The sequence below is a fragment of the Doryrhamphus excisus genome, chromosome 20 (genome assembly GCF_030265055.1).
Source record: "Doryrhamphus excisus isolate RoL2022-K1 chromosome 20, RoL_Dexc_1.0, whole genome shotgun sequence".
NCBI lineage: Eukaryota > Metazoa > Chordata > Actinopteri > Syngnathiformes > Syngnathidae > Doryrhamphus > Doryrhamphus excisus.
In genome coordinates, this window is record NC_080485.1 from 2713585 (window position 1) to 2732456 (window position 18872).

At 41.0% G+C, this 18872-nt stretch overlaps 1 protein-coding gene across 8 annotated transcripts in view; it reads right to left on the reverse strand.

Annotated features, from left to right (window-relative positions):
* Window positions 1–18872, reverse strand: part of adgrb3 (adhesion G protein-coupled receptor B3) — a 170583-nt gene that overhangs the window by 19380 nt on the left and 132331 nt on the right. For all 8 annotated transcript variants that reach the window (XM_058058092.1, XM_058058089.1, XM_058058090.1 and 5 more), the window contains 3 exons: window positions 10171–10297; window positions 8297–8400; window positions 8085–8187 (listed from right to left, as the gene is read on the reverse strand). In XM_058058092.1, the coding sequence (XP_057914075.1) occupies window positions 8085–8187; window positions 8297–8400; window positions 10171–10297 (334 nt within the window). The remainder of the gene's footprint in view (window positions 1–8084; window positions 8188–8296; window positions 8401–10170; window positions 10298–18872) is intronic.

Here is an 18872-nt window from a genome sequence, read left to right on the forward strand (position 1 = left end):
GGTTTGACAGGATTGTAATTACAGCTCTAAAATGTGTTACGGTCAAAACAATACATTTTAAACCAATAAAACACCATAAAAGTGGAACATATGTATTTAAACTAAATACCATATAACTGAATTCTTATAAAAAATGTAAATACATTTAGTTCAACTGCAACTCAAAACATCACAATTAATATTAAAAAAAAAACATCTGATATGTCGGGTAATGTTATCATGTCATTAACACAAAACATAACTACAGATATTCATGCAATTTAAAGAGGGCTGTTAATCATTACAATATTTAATCATGATTAAACCCATTTTGTCGATGATTAACTCAATTGCAGATGGAAATAGGTTTTTATCTATCATAAGTGTACCTTTGCAAGATAAAGGTGTGGTCTCACTCGCTTCCGCCTTCATCACACAAGCCCCACAAATAGTTGTCCTGAGCTATGCCTGCCGGTAAGTAGCAGCTCAAAATCGAAATTTGACCTCTCAGTTCAAAGCAAAAAAATATTTTTTTAGATACAGCTTGCATCTAACAAACACTTGTTGGATGAAACACTCGTATGCCAAAGGACCACTATATAAACCATAAATAAATACCTCCAGTGCAACAGTACCTTCTCCCGTACTTTGGTCTTGTGTTGAGAGCCATCTGCCATGGGCTTTGAAGCTAAACTTAACATACAAAATAGCCTTTTCTTTCTCTCTATTTCTGTTCCCACTTGTGGCTCCACATCAACTTCCACACTGCTGCGTTTCCTCAAGCTACAGTGTGGGCTGAGGGTTAAACAGGATGTGCACACGTTACTCGCACGTCTAAAGAATAGTACCCTTAAATTTCTGTTAACACGCTATTACAGCCTTCATTTTAACAAGACACAAGCTTTGACTTTAAAATAAAGTATGTACCCACTTATAACTGTAGCAAGAGAAGATATTGACTGTCTTACTGTCATTGTCCAGCACACTCATTACTGATAACGATATCAACCAATACCAATATAGGCAGCAGCACTTCCTTCTGACTAATGCCGGATAATGAATATATTACGCTTCTTTTACTCGGTTACCACTGGAGTTATAGAAAAAGAGCTAAAAACACCACGGTTGACTCTGAGTCATTCTTCCTGAGGTATGATATGAGACTTGAAGTACAGAAGGAAAATGCCTTAGTATCACCTCACATAACGAGGGCTTTATGTCACGTTCCACATGACAGATCAGACTTTAGTTTTGGATTTCCTTCCTGTTTTGCCCTTGTTTTCGTGTTTCATGATGTAAAGCTCCTTGGTAGTCAGCGATACTGTTTACATGGAGGTGAATTACATGCAAAGAGCAACAGGTAAGTGTTATGTCATTGCAAATTGCATATTTATAATCAAAAGCTTTAATAATTAGATTAAAAAAAAAGATAATTCCAGACTGAGGACATACTGAGCTTGTAGCTCTGTAGAGCATGACATTATCACGTGCCGGTATCATTCTTGGCAGAAAAAACAACACCACTATGATCCGATATATTTCATTTCCATTCCAATATCAGCCAATAATATCAGGCGGGCACCCCTACTTAACACACTTTAACTCAATAGAGTTTGACAAAGGCTCCAAGCCTCTAATTTCTGTAAATTCCAACCGCACCTGTGCGTGCCTTTTGTGTGTCTTCCACATATCATGATGAACACCAAAGCGCAGACAGGAAAAGGTGACTCACTGACTCTGCTGTTCCCGCAGGATATCGCCACAGTGAGGAGAGGATTTCTATTTCATGACGAGCAACTTGGAATCCATAAACAATGGAGCCAATTATATGCACTCCTTTCAAAAGTTGAGGCAACAACTGTGGCAGTGTCATGGCATGGCATGGCAATTAAACCCACACTGGAGCTATGTTTTCTCCACTTGCCGGCCTCCCACGGCAAGTGGGACATAAGGTCTGAATCAAATTTTCATTTCTCAAATAGTATTACAGCAGGAGAGACGGATCAAACCAAAAGCAAGAATACATTAGTTGGTATTCATGTTTTATCTTCAATATCTGGAGGGGAGATTGACAGGAAAAACAAGCCTGCCAACTTCAATGTTGAGCTTTTTTTTTTTCACTGATGCACTGAAAATGAAATTTTTCAAAGTTTCAGCTTATAGACAACATTTTTAGAATGATCACATGGAGCTGGACGATTTGCACCCCTTCCATATCTCAAAGCATATTTCAAAGCTCCATATAACAAACATTTTTGTTACAAGACTAATGTTTTTCCACTGATCACTGTAAATACGCCAAGAATTATCAACGTTAAGTTCAGCAGTTCACCAGCAATAACTGTTCTGTTTTTTGACATTCATGAATTAATTACATATGCACACACAAAAAATGCAATAAACAAAAACTCCCACTATCAACAGACCTATTACAAACTATTAAAGTTTGAGTAGCAGTTTCAGGAAGGCACCCACAAGCTAGCACTAAGACACTAAGACTACTCACACTGGGCCATTCATCCAGTTCTCGACTTGGCCACGATTGCACCTCCTCTTCTGGCCTGCACTCACATAGAGAATTGGAGGCAAGCCCGTTTGCTTGTCCGATCACCTCTACACTACTGTTTTACTGACATTTTTCCAACTTTGTTGATTATCTCCCGTCTTATTTAGACACATTTTTGAGACGTGATCAACATATACCGCTAAATGCCTTTCAAGGCCGATCCAAAAACCGATCGAAGTATCTGTCTAGCTTCTCTTCACGACTCCAAATGTGACTTTTTACCACTGTGGCATTTTGTTTTTAAAACAAACAAGCCATGCAGTTAGTTCTGAGCTCATTTTTGTCCCACGGGGAAGTGGATATTCGTCCATCCGGTATGTAAAAAGTGCCTATTGCTACACTAATTGTATTAATTATGTCTTGTCATTTAATGAACATTACCCATTTGCTTCTGGGATTGGCTGGCGAACAGTCCAGGGTGTACTGCGCCTCTCGCCCAAAGTCACCTGGCATAGGCAGCTCCCGAGCCGCGGGTTGCCGACCCCTGGTCTAGGTGCTGAACCAATGCACAGAGTGAACTCTCTGCCTGTTTAAATGCAGGAGACATTTATCTCGAGACATTTTTTTTTTTCAATTAGAAAACTCAAGAAGAATTCGGAGCTCCAGCATACCCCCTTGACCATAATGAGGAAAAGGACTATAGAAAATGGATGGATGGATACCTATTTGCCAGGGTCCCTTGGAATGTACCCATGGATGATTGGTATCGGAATTCATTCATTTCATTCATTAATTTTGTACCGCTTATCCTCACGAGGGTCGCAGTGGGTGCTGGAGTCTATCCCAGCTGTCAGGGTACACCCTGGACTGGTCGCCAACCAATAGGGCAAATATAGACAAACAACCATTCACAGTCACCAATTAACCTAGCATGTTTTTGGGGTGTGGGAGGAAAGCGGAGTACCCGGACAAAACCCACGCATGCATGGGGAGAACATGCAAACTCCACACAGACATGGTCGACGGTGGGATTGAACTCGGGTCTCCTAGCTGTGAGCCCTATGCGCTAACCACTCTACCACTGTGCAGCCCTGGTATTGGAATCTGTAGCATAAAACCTTGATCGAAGCATCCCTCGTCTGTGGTATTCCCATTCAGCTCACCAAGAGGTTGAACAAAGCAGAATAATTTTCAATATGCCTGTGGATTTCTGATAAAGAAACATTTTGAGGTACATACAGTATCCAATTGGGGGGGGGGGGGGGGGGGCACTGTGCATATTCTTTGATACGTTGTGGTTGTGTGGTAATCAAGACCTCAAGATGTCTCCAGCCTTGATTCAATCAGACAAGGCTTCAAATCAACTCAGCTTTTAAATTCCCCCGCGGCTTGAATCTGTTCATTCATTATGTTGGCCACCACTGTGCACCACATAAATGTGGATAGGATACTGTCACATGTCCATTTAGGTTTGACATATGAATCAGGCTAAGATGTTCCTTACACAGTGCGGCATCTGCTTAAAGTTGCATCCTGTTCTTTTCTACCTTCAGACCTTCAGACGTAGGTGGGTCAAAGCAAAGCACATTTCAGATGATTCCTATTTCCTGCATTCATTCATTCATTATCTATAATCTAATTTTCAGTGAACTTAATGAAATTAATAAAGAGGGAGCACTTTTGATTTATGAGCAGTGTCTGCTCCAACCTCCAGCAAGTCCATCTGCTTTCTGATAAGCCGTACCTTCTTCGTAGGATATGAAGCCCCAACTCAATGCATTTTATGAGCACCCCCAAAAGTAAAGCATCTATATTAATACGGAAATGCATTGTTAAATAAAAGGGAGGGGAATCGGTGTATTGCTGGCAAAAAAGTATAACTTCAATCCCGCTAAACAATCACGTCTGTGTAATCTGCCAATGTGTCAGTGTGCAGGGCTGCCAAATGACTGAGGAGGGCATCTGTGTGGGCAGCTTGTAAATCACAACAACTGTTTGCCAAACAATCTTTTACATTTTACAAGCCACTAACGGAAGCTGGAGAGCTGATGCATATTTATTAGGAGCACTGGTTGTCCTTTTGAGTCCTGCTGACTTCGACATCAACTTCAGCCCTCTGTGAATGGTTGGGTAATGTTTACATATTACCCGATACCGGTGTCAAATAAGACCATACAAAAGATCTTGACGATATTTTAATATTAATATGAACAAATTCAGCATACCGGCTCATGGGTTGATGGGCTCACCTTGCTTGTTATTTATATTCTCATACATGGTTTGTGGCATTTGGCTTTGAAAAGCATATTTTTCACTCCTAATTTATATGACATTACCTTGCATTGCTCGTTTGCTGCATTCGGTGTGTGTGTATGCTAGCGGTCCCGCCTCCCCCCACAGAGACAAAGCGAAAGTCTCACTTCTGCCGACTTATTTTCCCAAATGCGACTAAGCAACAAATGTAGGAACTGGTAGTTGGAGACTTTTTGGCAGACTAAGTGAAAGCACGTGTTGTTCTGTGATGGCTGCCGAGAGGTCTGCCCCGTCTTACGGTAGTTACAAGCAGTCAATGCACTGTCAGCTCCCACGGTACACTGTCTGGCTCTCCTGGAGTCTCCACCTCAGCGATTAGTGTGTCACGGGCTCCCAACACGTAGCTACAGCGCACTACTCATTATAAAACATATTGCTATGCTCTTGTTAATTATATCGTTTTATTTTACTGTGCAATAACTTGATTCAGACTCAACTCCACACTCCCTCACTTTTTTCTCTCCAGTGAGACTCACTGCGTACACGAGCCTAGCTCCCCTTCCTTCCCTTGCTCATCCAATCAGTAGTCAGAACACAGTTTAGATCAGGGGTGGGCAAACTACGGCCCGGGGGCCACATCCGGCCCGCCAAGTGTTTGAATACGGCCCGCCCAATCTTTCAAAAGTATTTAATTTAAACTCAACATACAACCTGGCATCATGGCCTGAGCCAACCTTTTGATGGTTGTATCAATTTCGTTGTTTGACATGGTCTGTTGTTTACAAAGTGCTCCTGAAAAAAGAGACACAAGCACATAATAATAATAAAAATTAAAATAATAATTATTATATTATTATAACTATTATGATTATTATATTTATTATATTAATGCTAATTATTATATTAATTATATATAATAATATTGTTATATTTGCATATTTTACATAATAATAATATAATAATTATTATTTTAATTTTATTTTAATTATTATAATATTTTATTATTTTTAAAATATTTAAATATGAATATAAAATAATAAATAATAATAGCAGATTGCATGACAATTTTACAGATACAATAATACCAGGTGGACTGTTACATGTAAAATATATAGTCTGCCCCCCCCGGAAATTTTGTTATATCAATGCGGCCCGCGAGTCAAAAAGTTTGCCCACCCCTGGTCTAGATGTATTCACAGACTTGCAGCAAGGATACTTTTTTGGAAAATGCATGTTTCCCGTACTTTGGTATATAAAAAAAAATAAATCGCTGCATTCGGGGGAACCACAGCATGGAGGCTGAATAGCCGCATGCAGCTCCCGAGCTGCAGGTTGCCGACCCCTGGTCTAGGTGCTGATCAGTGGACAGAGTGAACTCTCTTTCTTTCTGTTTTTTCTCAATGAGAAAACTCTGAGAAAACTTGTGACATGAACTCTTGTGACAGCCCTAGTGGTGGTTCTTAAATGGTTCTTATAATTCACAGCAATTGTCATAATTATCACACCAAAACCAATACAAACCAATAGAAAAGTGCAAAAGACATTTTGTAATATTTTATGATACTTAGTGCAAACAGGCCGCTCAATTCAATTCAAGTGATACACAATTATGTCGATGTTAGACTTGTGTTACCTGGCTGCCAAAACAACACTGAATGAGACGCTGATATCTTCTTAGGTTTTTGGTCTGGTTACAGAATAGAGTTTCGGTACAGATCACAATCCATGAAGCAAAACATCCATAACTACCTGACTCGTTACAACAAAGTGCAAACACTGCTTTGAGGCTGCAGCTCAACTTTTAAGATGGCCGCCATTGTCACAAGATCCTCTCTCAACTGCTTCATTAGTCTTTTTCGTGCCAAATCAAGTTCCCTGGTGTGTGTGTGTCTGTGTGTGCTAAAAAGATCACTGACAAACTACTGCAGAACTGCTCATTTCAACCCCCAACAGCTGTCATTTCAAAGCCATTCATCTTTTTGTAACTTTTCTGTTTTTAACAAATGCCACCGTTGTCTTGATGTGACACATTTGGTTGCTCAGAGGACAATGCAACACCTGACTAAGGACCATCTGAGCAACGGTACAGACTCATCCTTGAAGTAGACTGAAGTAAACACTTTATTTTCCATTTAGATGACGCACTAAAGGCTTCTTTGCGTGATACCCAAAAGAAAATGAGTAATTTGCAAAGTAGTTACATTCTTGTTTATTTGCACTCATAAACACAGAGAGCATCTGGCATACAAAAGGAACCATAAAACGTCTTTTTACAAGGTCAACGTCAGGCACTTTCAAGGTAGTTTTTCCATACCAATTCTTATGGATATTTGAATACCTCGATTACACAAAATATATATTTTTTTCATATCTGCTTTGAGGAATCGCTTACGTCACCAATCCGTGTACGTCACCCACACCGAGAAGGAAGCGGGTAATATAAGAAGGAAAACAGACAGAAAATGTGGCTAAACACCGTTACGTGTATCCGTTGGAACGCGGCACTTACGCACCACAATAGCATTCTCCTCCTGATTCACCGTTGCCGCTGTTTGGTAACAATGAAATCCCAGCGTGAAAGCAACCACTGGCTGATGCTAGAACTGACGGTTGAGGATGAAAACTATGCTGTAAGATGCACACACCTTTCACAATTGCCACCTATGGGATTTTAAGCCGCTATATTATGTAGATTGTGTGGAACCAATGAACTCCATGGCAGGAATGTCGTTTTCACATTTACTTATTTGTTCATTTATTACTGGGTGACTAAATGACTAGTGGCGTCATTGACTTGGTTTTTATTGTCTTACCTTGATTTCGGTTGTTTTTTTTTTTTATTGTAAAGGTTGCTTAACTCAATGCTAGCTAGTTGTAGAACATGCACTGTGTATAATGGATGCTATGTGATCTGGTGGAAATGCTATTGAATCAATGAACAGAAATATGAATGAATCGTATAATGATCTTTATTGCCATATTGAGAATATAAAATATCGATGCATGTTTTCTGGCCTTTACAGGTCAGTTAGTTTTTTTTTCCACAGCTTGGTTGTGCATCCAAAGCGAGTATTATTTTGTTTCTTCTTGAGAGTGCAAATGAATGGAGGGAATAAATAGTGCTTCTGCCGATGCACTCAAGTTTGCCTCAATCGCTTCAAGTCACAATAAAACTCATCAACTTCACACTACAGATAGAACCTGAAACCTGTTACATAAGTTGGATTTCCATTTTAGTAAACTGCAAATGTTGTGAGATTAAACCCAAACCCAGAATGGCCGGTACAAACCCAAAAGTTCAATTTTAGGCCTACACATCTCTTTAAGTAAAATAAATGACACTTACCACATTGTGCGTCTGTGTTTGTCCCACAAGGATCAATATATTGGAGCAGATGATAGATAAGCAGAAGTTAAGCAGAATGATGGAGCGTTCAGAGCGGATATATCTAAAGAAACAAGGGCCGTAAAAATGCATCAGTGTACTTTTAGATGGAAGACAAACTCTGGAATAATCGAACAAATAAAACACGCAAACTTCAAAATGTCAGCCATTACCTCCACAGCACGGCGTAGATCACTGCCAAAGTGATCAAGGCGAGGCATGACAGACCGCAGCCAACTATCAGCGTCACAGATGGGACCCCTGAGTACTCCATGGTCTGTGGAGGAGACACAGCAGTCAGTGGGGGCTCGGATGTGGTGCATAACACACAGAGGGGACCAATCAAAATTGGGCAACTTGGCTTGTTTACATCACTACAAGTGGCACTATATTGGGGGGAAATGTGGGCAGTAATGATTACACCTCTGCAAACATATATTATTTACTTACCCTTGTAACACGATATGTACAGTATACACCACAGCATGATTATCTTATATTCTTGTTATATTTATTTGCTATACCACAAGGGGAACTTCAAGTGTGAGGTGTGTTGTATAATTGCCTGTTGTCAATACTTTTCACAATATCACCAAAGTTGATATTTCACACAATCTGGTGGCTCACACTTTATTCTACACTCAAAAGTATGGAGGCACGTCGTTTCTGTACATCTGGTTTTATAATCTGGCTTTTATAGCATACCCTATAAATAATAAATAAAAGATAAAATTGGAAAAAAATGGGCGTGCAAGATACTTATCAGAATAATCATTTGACATGATTATAGATCAATTTCTGGTGTGATTTTAGAATATGAATTCTCTTCAATGCAATAGTAACTTATTGATGCTCCCTTATATAAACTACCAGCGGTTACAGCAGTACTTCCCTGAGAGGGCTCCCTGCACTACACAGCGAGGGGGAACTACCGCTCTAGCTACAGAGCAAAATATCCAACGTCCAAAGTGAAACTAAGTTCACCACGGTACACCGAGGACATGTCTGCATGGTGCGATTATGTTTTCTTCTTGTGGGTGGCGGGAGTCCAGTGGCAACTGGTTTTGGGGCATATTACCGCACATCCCATGGCGGAGCATGGCCAAGAGTTACGAACATTAAGCCCGATCTCGTGGCGGAAGCCGATTTTATTCGATTTTCAAAATTCAACAGATCAGCAGCCAATCCATCCTGAAGTTACATTGTGACATACCTAATATCAACCAGTTTTATAGTATTTTGAGGCAATTCTTTCTGCATTCCCCATTTTGGGTTCCAACAATATTTTACCTTTGGTGTTCGTATACATTTTGCTGGTTCCCGTAGCCACGAACGTGTACATGCTCTGCTCCACTCGGCGAGAACAACAGGTTCAGCAACCACCTTTCTCTGTAGTTTCATGAACTTTGTTTACCTTCATGATGGACCATTTTAGGAAGTCTGTCATAACTTTTGAGGAAATCAACAATTTCCACATCCTAGAGTGAATTTTAGCTCTGAGGCCACATAACGGACGTGATGCCATGTGCGACCCAGCAGTAGCAAAAGGATAACATGTTACATGTACTACAGTAGCCTATAGATTTGTGCGATTCCATGTACTATTCAACAGGACACAGTAATATCATTTTCCCGTCATGTGACTGAGGCCTTGCAGTAAGGTGCTCTCCCTGAACCCTCTGCTGTAAATGATGAAGCCCACACTGTACTGCACTGTAAGCACTCCATGTTCCCACTGTTAATTACTTCAATTACACAAGCTGGTGATTTTCTCCAATCTGTTCCCACACATAAAAAAGGAGAGCATAATATGGCAACTTTTAGCTTCCTAGCATGGGGGAAGGTGTATTAGTTGAGTTAGCCTACTGTGTGTGTATAGCCCACACTACGAAAGACCCCCAACTACACACACACGCACACAAACAGATACACACTAATAAACTCCCCCCTCAGCGTCGAATTAACTGGATTAGCACAGCGTTTCCCATCCATCAAGCATTATTCCCCCCTTAAAAAGACACGATAAGAACAGCAACAGTGTACTTACCATTTCTCTGGGTTGCTGAGCCAAAATGGCGAAGGTAGACACACGATCACATAAGCATTTTGTATGCGAGGCATCTGTCAGCACCGTTCTACACGCCTTTGTGGACCAGGCTCCCCAAGAATCGTTCCTGCGAGCACAAGAAGGCGGTTAAAAGACGCTTCGTATCCGCATGTGGCGTTTATCCTTGTGTACAGTTAATTATTCATATGAATCCAGTGTAGAGTTAGCAAATAAATAATAAAAAAAAAAAGAAAGCGCCGCGGTTCCGTGCAGCTGTATGGCGCCAAGAGAGCCAGAGAGAAGAAGTAGGCGAGTGGGGGTGTAAAATGGGGGGGGGGGGGGGGGGGGGCGATCGGAGCTGTCCAAGCAGCCTGGTTCTGATTCCCGCACGGACATAAACATATCACCGTAATGCTAAAAAAAAAAAAAAATCAAAACAAGGCGCGGCGAATATTTACCTGCATTTCCTCCTTTATAAATCACTCCATCCTTCGCTCCAAACGACGCCCCCCCACCTGTTATTCCGTCTTTTTCAAATCCCCCCTTTTTCCTTCCCTGCACTGCTTTAATTAGCAGCCTTTGGACGCTTCCTGGCAAAGGATTTTTCATCCAACAAGCAAGACGATGCTGCGCGGCTCTCAGCCGGCGTGAGAGAGGGGGGAGGCTGGCCCAATGAGAGCAGCAGTGCGCGCTGTCGCTGAGTGTGTTGACACGTATGGAGGTGGAATTCCAACACGGGAACAAATACTGCTGCGGGATAATTCCTCAAAGTCATGATACCGCGACATGGTGGTCGCGCCCAGGTTTATTTGAACCCCGAGAAAGTGAGACCACCCCGCCGGAGCAGCGTGAATGGTTGCTGCCGCTCTCCACTTTCCACCGCTGTAGTAGGTGGAAGGGAACGGAGCGCCTTCTGCTCTGGTTGTTTTTTTTTTGTTTTTTTTTATTTATATAGTATCCTCTTAGTGTTAATATGTGGCGCAAACTACGCATTAGCGCAAACACAACAGAGCATAAGTGCAGATTTATCCATACTAATATCGAATAATCACCTGTTGTCTCGCGAGAGCTTGTCTTCACGACAAAACATCTTTACATAACAACAGATGCTGAACAATTCAAAGCACACTCTACCCTACCGATACATTAGGTACACCTTTTCCAGATCTGACCCACCTGAAGAAGTCTATCAAAAAGTTGGCATGTTATGGATGGGATCCATGCATTATTTATTAATAATATGGTAATGGCGTAGTTTATTCCAAACGTGCTTCCTAAGCTACTATAATCACATGCAATACACCAGTTCAGGTTTGCACTTAACACAACCCAGTGAAAACGTGACTTTAAATTTAGTTTGCCATTCTAGGGTGTACCCAGCCTCTTGCATAAAATCAGCTGGGATAGGCTCCAGCATACCCTGCGACCTTGGTGAGGATAAGCGGCATAGAAAATGGATGGATGGAAATAATGGTAGCACATGTGTGGGCACTCAAAAGAACCAGACAGTAGATAGAACTCAGTGGCTTTGTGCTCCCACATGAGGAAAAGCAACATTGTGATGCTGACATGCTAACCACTGTATCGCCATGCTGCTGGAATACCGCTCACACAAATGTATGTTAATGAAATATGAAATATTATTATATTTGTACAGTGTGTAATCTGAAATGTTATGGCTGCTGAGTGCATTGCTGTGTTTAACTGCAGCCTCCGCTGTGTCACTTGATCAATACGGCAGCAATGTTTATCATTTCTTGAAGGGACAGTACAGCCTGTACTCAAAATTTCCCAAAAGGTTTTGAACAGCTCCAGCCTGTCTGCTCACACAAATACATCGATAAAATAAAAACTCTCCAATCTGTTCCCTTATCAGCTCGACACATTTTTTCTCTCTTATCTATTGGAGTCGAGCAGACTCATTTTGCAGATTCAAATCATTTTTTTAAACAGGACTCATCAGGTGGAGACGGACAAAATGTTATTAATTAAGCTCTGGTTCAAGGATTTGATCACATAAGCAGAAACTAATTCAGTGTGTGATTGCCGTTGGGAAGGGGATTGTCATGTTTGGACGACTGGCTGTCAAGTTTCTCACTACGGCGACAGTTACTATTTGCTTTCCTCAACAATAGACCTTGAGCCAGAATGAAATCTAATGCATTTCAAAGTGATTACTTAATATGAACACGATCAAAACACTGGTCATTTTGAATCAAGAAGTCAGCAAAGCAAAAACTAAAGAATAACTCTGCAGGTGGTCCTGGGTTTACGGCAGTCCGAGTTCAGTAGTTCGTAAACACAATGGCGCGCACAAGCGAGTCACGGTGGACTGCCACAACCATCCAGCCTATCCCAGCTGACTTCGGGCGAGAGGCGGGGTACACCTGGCACTAGTCGCCAGCCAATCACAGGGCACATATAGACAAACAACCATTCACAGTCTCCAATTAACCTAACACGCATGTTTTTGGAATGTGGAAGGAAACCCACGCATGCACGGGGAGAACATGCAAACTTCAGAGACTTGAACCCAGGTCTTCCCAATCTCCTGACTGTGTGGCCTAAATGCTAACCACTCGTCCACCGTGCAACACCACAACCATCATTAAGGATAAAGATCATACAGTAAACCTCGGATATATCGGATTCAATTGTTCCCACTGGTTTTGTCCGATATAAGCGAAATCCGTTATATGCGTATACCGGAAAATGTCCGTTTTACGTTTTACGGATTTATATCCGGTATATGCGTAAATCGGATTTTATCCATTATAAAAAGGCACTTCCTTGACTATGTTTCCAATGTACCTGGACGCGCAGGCAACGCTGCAAACGCTGCAAATGACGTCGTATAGCGGCCTGTCACGATTCGGCGAATCGGAGCGCCACGATGCGGCCATCCGATATATGCGAGGGAAATTTAATGGAAATGCATTGGAACGGGACTGGAGATTTTGTCTGAAATAGGCGAAATCCGTTATAAAAAATCCGATATATGCAATGAATTTTTATTGGAAATGCATTACAGAAAAATCGGTTCGTTGTGAGCGAATTTCCGATATATCTGAGTCTGATATATCCGAGGTTTACTGTACTGTAATGTTGTAAGGATGATGATCATTCGCTTTATTGCAAAAACACAACAGGCTACTGTTAGCATGACCACACCAAAACAACACCGGCAAACTGCACAGTCAGGACACATGTCACCTTCAGAAACATGTTTTTTTTCCTGACTTCTTCCTGACTTCTTTTTTCATGACTATATTGTTTTATGTTGTATTACAGGGTTTTATGTCCTATGTGTTTTTATGTTCTTCTGTATAAGATCGGACTTACACCAAAACTGGACTTACATCACAGACTAAGAACGGACATAACCCGAGGACCGCTTGTAATCGACACGATTGAATGAATTTCAGGAAAGTAAATAAAAACCCTGCAAATGCTGACTCGCTCTCTTGTGGCCACAACCAGCCCTCCAGGTCCATTTTGTTCTTTTCATCCCACTTTTCAGAGCATTTTGTAAGGCTGTGCTGCTAAATTGTATATTTCTCTTTTACCATCCAAAAGCTGCTTGATCCAAGCGAGGTGGTTCCAGGGGAGATTGGGCTGTGTGCAATCATCAATAATGAAACCCGAGCATAGCCCGGTCGGAAAGTAAAGTAAACGTTCCCTGTATTAGTGCTGCAGACTTTTTTTGTAATATATTGTTTGAGGTAATTCCGCGTAGGGCTGTGATAAAGTGCGGCTCGCACCCTTCAAACAGCCAAAGGGGACTGATTGATGACTTCCTGTTGCTTGAGATGAAGTCACCACTCCCCCTGGTGAGAAGTCGACATGCTCATTCTCGAACTTTACAGAAGTTTGTTCCAGTGACAGGAAAGGGCGCATTACTGAAGATTAATATTTTCCACATTGCCTGCACTTTCTGACCTTACCGGTGCGTGTCCGTTTGATAATATAAAGTGTCACTCTTGATGTGAAGAGTGAACACCTTGTTGACTATGAGGTGCAGCTCGCAGTCTGCTGTTAAAACTTCCAGGAGACAGCGCCGTGACAGAAAGACTGTGTGACCTTTCTGTACTCCATCTTCAAGCTGCGACGTTGACAGATCAAGTTTCTCCATTCAACCGAAAGCTCCGTGATAATTGCTTCTGTAGCATACAGTATACACGTTTTTGTTGAATTTGGGACTCCATAACCGTTCTCAGGAATATGGCATATAGCTATCTCGAGTGCATGTTTATTGCATACTATGCAAACACTAAGGCTGAAGACGGTCAACATATCATCTGGATGTCTTCATGACGGGCAATTTACGACGAAAAGCATACATTTTAATCTTGCAAAATGCGTTTTACAGTAACTGAATGGTGATGAATGTTAAAGTGGCCGGAAATTCATCCAAAGTTGAAAGGCTAGAAAAGTGCTACAATTTGCAGTATAAACAAAATGCACAAACAAACCAACTTTGAGTTTAAATTAAAGTGTCACACATTTCGTAAGCCCCGATTTTTGTAGGATCTTTAATATAAACAACAGAAGAAGAAAAACACCAGGAAGAAGAAGGCACCCTGACAACTTTCCGTTTGAGTGGGTACAAGATACCTCAATCGGATTGGTTAAAGGAATATTCCATCCCTGTTCAATTCTTTCCGTTTGAGCAAATAAACCAAAGTGAATTGGAATATTTGGGTCCATGTATACTATTGACATAATGGCTATTGACATCATATTTGCAAATGATGATTAATCAATGTTAATTATAAAAAATGATATTGGATAATTCCTCACGGCACACCTGACGGTTTCTCAAGGTACACTAGTGTGCCCGCGGCACAGTGGTTGAAAATCACTGGTATAGACCAAAAGAAAGATCAGACTCTCTCTCGATTTTTGTAGGATCTTTATTCCTAAAAAAGATGCTTTGGTTACCATATGACCAAACAGTGCACCTAACAAACTTGTTGAGTGCCCACACAAAACATTGGTGACTCAGCCTCTGTGAAGAATGGTTCTTTTACAGTGAGGACACTATAGACAGATTCCAGCCAGGAAATTATTTAATGTGCTTTATTATGTGTGTGTGTGCCATGACAACAACTGTGCAAAATAATAATACAAATACCAAAGCTAGGGCTAGCGCGTCATGATATGCGAACTGGCTGGTCCACAAATATGAAGGCCCACAAAAGAAGGTGATCTGAGGCCACCATGGTAATAACAGAAATGCTGTTTCCCCATCAAAAATGACCAGGGGGTACCATTATTATGTAGCATTGCTTCAATCCAGCATGTAAGTAAGCACTAAACCATCACAGCACCATGACTGATTGCTCATCTTGTTACCATGGAGTGCAAACATTGTGCACACACACACACACACACACACACACAATAATACCTCAGAATGCATGCTTAGCTCCTTGCCAGTTCAACCACCTTTGGTGCTGCAGTGAAGCAGTAAAAAAATTCTGTTAAGCATCACCACACTTCCACCTCTCATTTCTACTCTATCATTTCATACAGATATCATCAAATAAAAAAAATAAAAGAATACCATTGTGCTCTTCCTATCTACAGTGCACTTTCCATTAAAAGCCCCAAACTAACGACAACAAAAGCCTCCTCTTTCTCTCGCTGGGACTAAATCTGATCAAGAGCACATCTGTGGTGCAAATACGGCAATTGGATGTCTGTGACGTCAAAACGTTGACAGACGCCCATCTCAGATATGGAAATGTCAAGGAAACCAAAGAAGGAGACCATTAAAAAGACCTTTTGTCATGAAATCAGAAGTGATGCACAATTGAGCCCAAATAAGAAAGTTTTAACAAAAAGCGAAACTAGACTTCAGAATCTTCAGATTGAGAGCAGCAACTTTCAGCTGCAAATGGATGTTTAACTTCTAGAGCAGGTGGGGGCTCTGAAGCTGTCAAGGCGCCTGTTCCAGGACTTCATTATTTTAAAACTAAGCTGTGTTTAATACGTTTGCATGCTTTCATTATTTATAGTTTAAATCAATTCACTAAGTGCATGAAGTCAAACTCTCATCTGCCTTATGCCATCGACCTAGCCCCGCCCCTTCGCCATGTCTCTCAGGACACTGTCTCGGGCATAAGCTTGCTGAGTTTGCAAGCTATCACCAGCTCTAGGACGCCCGCTTTGACAAGGTTAATTGAGCCACACGGTCATTGATGTGACATGCAGATCATGCGACAGAAATGTCTGCACTATATGAGGCCACTGCTGCAAATAGCTGCTACGTTTTTACTCTTATGGCCGAATCCATTATTGATTTGTGGGTATACCGTATTGGATTGCACTGATGGGCAGAATAATCAATTGACTGACAAATGTGGTCATTTGTGTGGATTTAAATGTTGTTTAATACGATTACATTGACGCAGAATAGAGTGCATTACTTGTATTCAACCAGCAGACGTGCTGCTGATTCAGTTTGGTGTCAACAGGAGATCAGCCATGGCAATGTGCAACAACCCAATATAAGACTGTTATTAACTCATTCAATCCCAGACAATTTTTAGAAGCTCTCATATTTTTGATGATTTTGACAGATTTTTCAAGCACACAGAATATTGTGTTCTTTGGTTATATACATAGACATAGTATAGACCAGTGTTTTTCAACCTTTTTTGAGCCACGGCACCTTTTTTACATTGAAAAAATATTGTGGCAGACCACTAACCAAAAATGTTCCAAAATGTCACCACGACCTCACAAAAAGAGTTGTCTCGTCTGCAACAGGTCCAAAATTCTGCTGCGCGGTTATTGACTCGATGCAACAGAAGGGCTCACATCAGGCCGATTCTGAAAGCTCTCCATTGGCTCCCGGTCTCATTCCGTGTGAATTTTAAAATCCTGGTGCTCACTTTTAGAGCCTTGCAAGGCCAGGCCCCTGTCTACATACGAGACTTGTTGCGTCCCTATACCCCCTCTTGGAGGCTGAGATCGTTAGATCTAAATTTACTCATGGTCCCTCGTAGTCGTTTTAGGACCCGAGGAGACGTATCTTTTCAGGTTGTTGCGCCGAGGCTCTGGAATGACCTTCCACCCTCCCTACGTTCGCTTGACTCTGTCGATGCATTTAAGAGTAACCTTAAAACTCACTTGTTTTTGCAGGCATACCCAGCTCAGTAGATTTAGGGTACTATGACCATCATATATTTATGTCTATTTTATTGTATACTGTTTTTATGTACTGTTTTATGTCTATTTTTATTGTACATTGTTTTATTGTATTTTTTTATGTGTATTTTAACTCTGTGTTTTGCCTTTTGTGAAGCACTTTGTGACTTCTGTCTGAGAAAAGTGCTATATAAATAAAATTTACTTACTTACTTACACGTGCATCAATAAGTCTATGGGAGGAACAAGGTAGTTGTTGCCACACGGACCAATATTACATTGCTCTGCCAGTCTTTACACCACAGACACTCCACAGTAGCCACGTTTTTACATCACCACTTTTTCTCTTTCCCAATCACCTTTCGGGAAACAATGGTATCCATGGAAAGGAATATTCCAATCTCTTGTCTACATGCGCCGTGAAAATCCAACAGAATAGTCAATAGGGCATGCCCAGTAAAACGTAAACATCAACATCACGTGATATGACTTCCCCGAGTTATTCTTCCACTTGTTGGAATAACTCCGTATTGCCAGTTTTTCGTCTGTCCAGTCTTGAAATTTAGTTTGAATCAAAAACAAACTTTGCTTAGTCCAGTGCCGATTGCTGGCCTCCATTTTTAAAAGTGAAGAACGTCTGGATCTGCGTGTTACGTCATATCTGAGCATGCGCTGAAAGAACGCACCCGGGATCAATTTAAACAGGAAAAGATCACATTCAATCTTGCTAATATTTTATAATTAAACTCAGGACATGTTTTATATAGATATATATTTTCTTTTTTAATAAAACTGCACTTGTGAATGGCGTATAGAAGGGTTTAGATTCTGTTCCACAGATGGCGCTAATGCACACGAAAGCTGCTTGCCAACCGCCAATAAACAAGAGAAGAAGAAAAACACCAGGAAGAAGAAGGCACCCTGACAACTTTCCGTTTGAGCGGGTACAAGATACCTCAATCGGATTGGTTAAAGGAATATTCCATCCCTGTTCAATTCTTTCCGTTTGAGCAAATAAACCAAAGTGAATTGGAATATTTGGGTCCATGTATACTATTGACATAATGGCTATTGACATAATATTTGCAAATGATGATTAATAAATATTAATTATAAAAAGTGATATTGGATAATTCCTCACGGCACACCTGATGGCTTTTCAAGGTACACTAGTGTGCCCGCGGCACAGTGGTTGAAAATCACTGGTATAGACCAAAAGAAAGATCAGACTCTCATCTTTCAAAACCTTTTTCCTGTTCTTTCATAATCAGCAGTAAAACTTAAGTAAGCTTCAGCACAATATCAGTTCTGAACAAAAAAAAGTGAGGAAAAAGGGCTCTCTTCTATTGTGGAGTTGCATCATCACCTCTTTGTGCCTCTCATGCAAAAAATGTGAAAGACGTATGAATAGGTCTTATCTCCGTGCATGCGTGGGTTTTCTCCGGGTACTCCGGTTTCCTCCCACATTCCAAAAACATGCTAGGTTAATTAGCCACTCCAAATTGTCCATAGGTATGAATGTGAGTGTGAATGGTTGTTTGTCTATA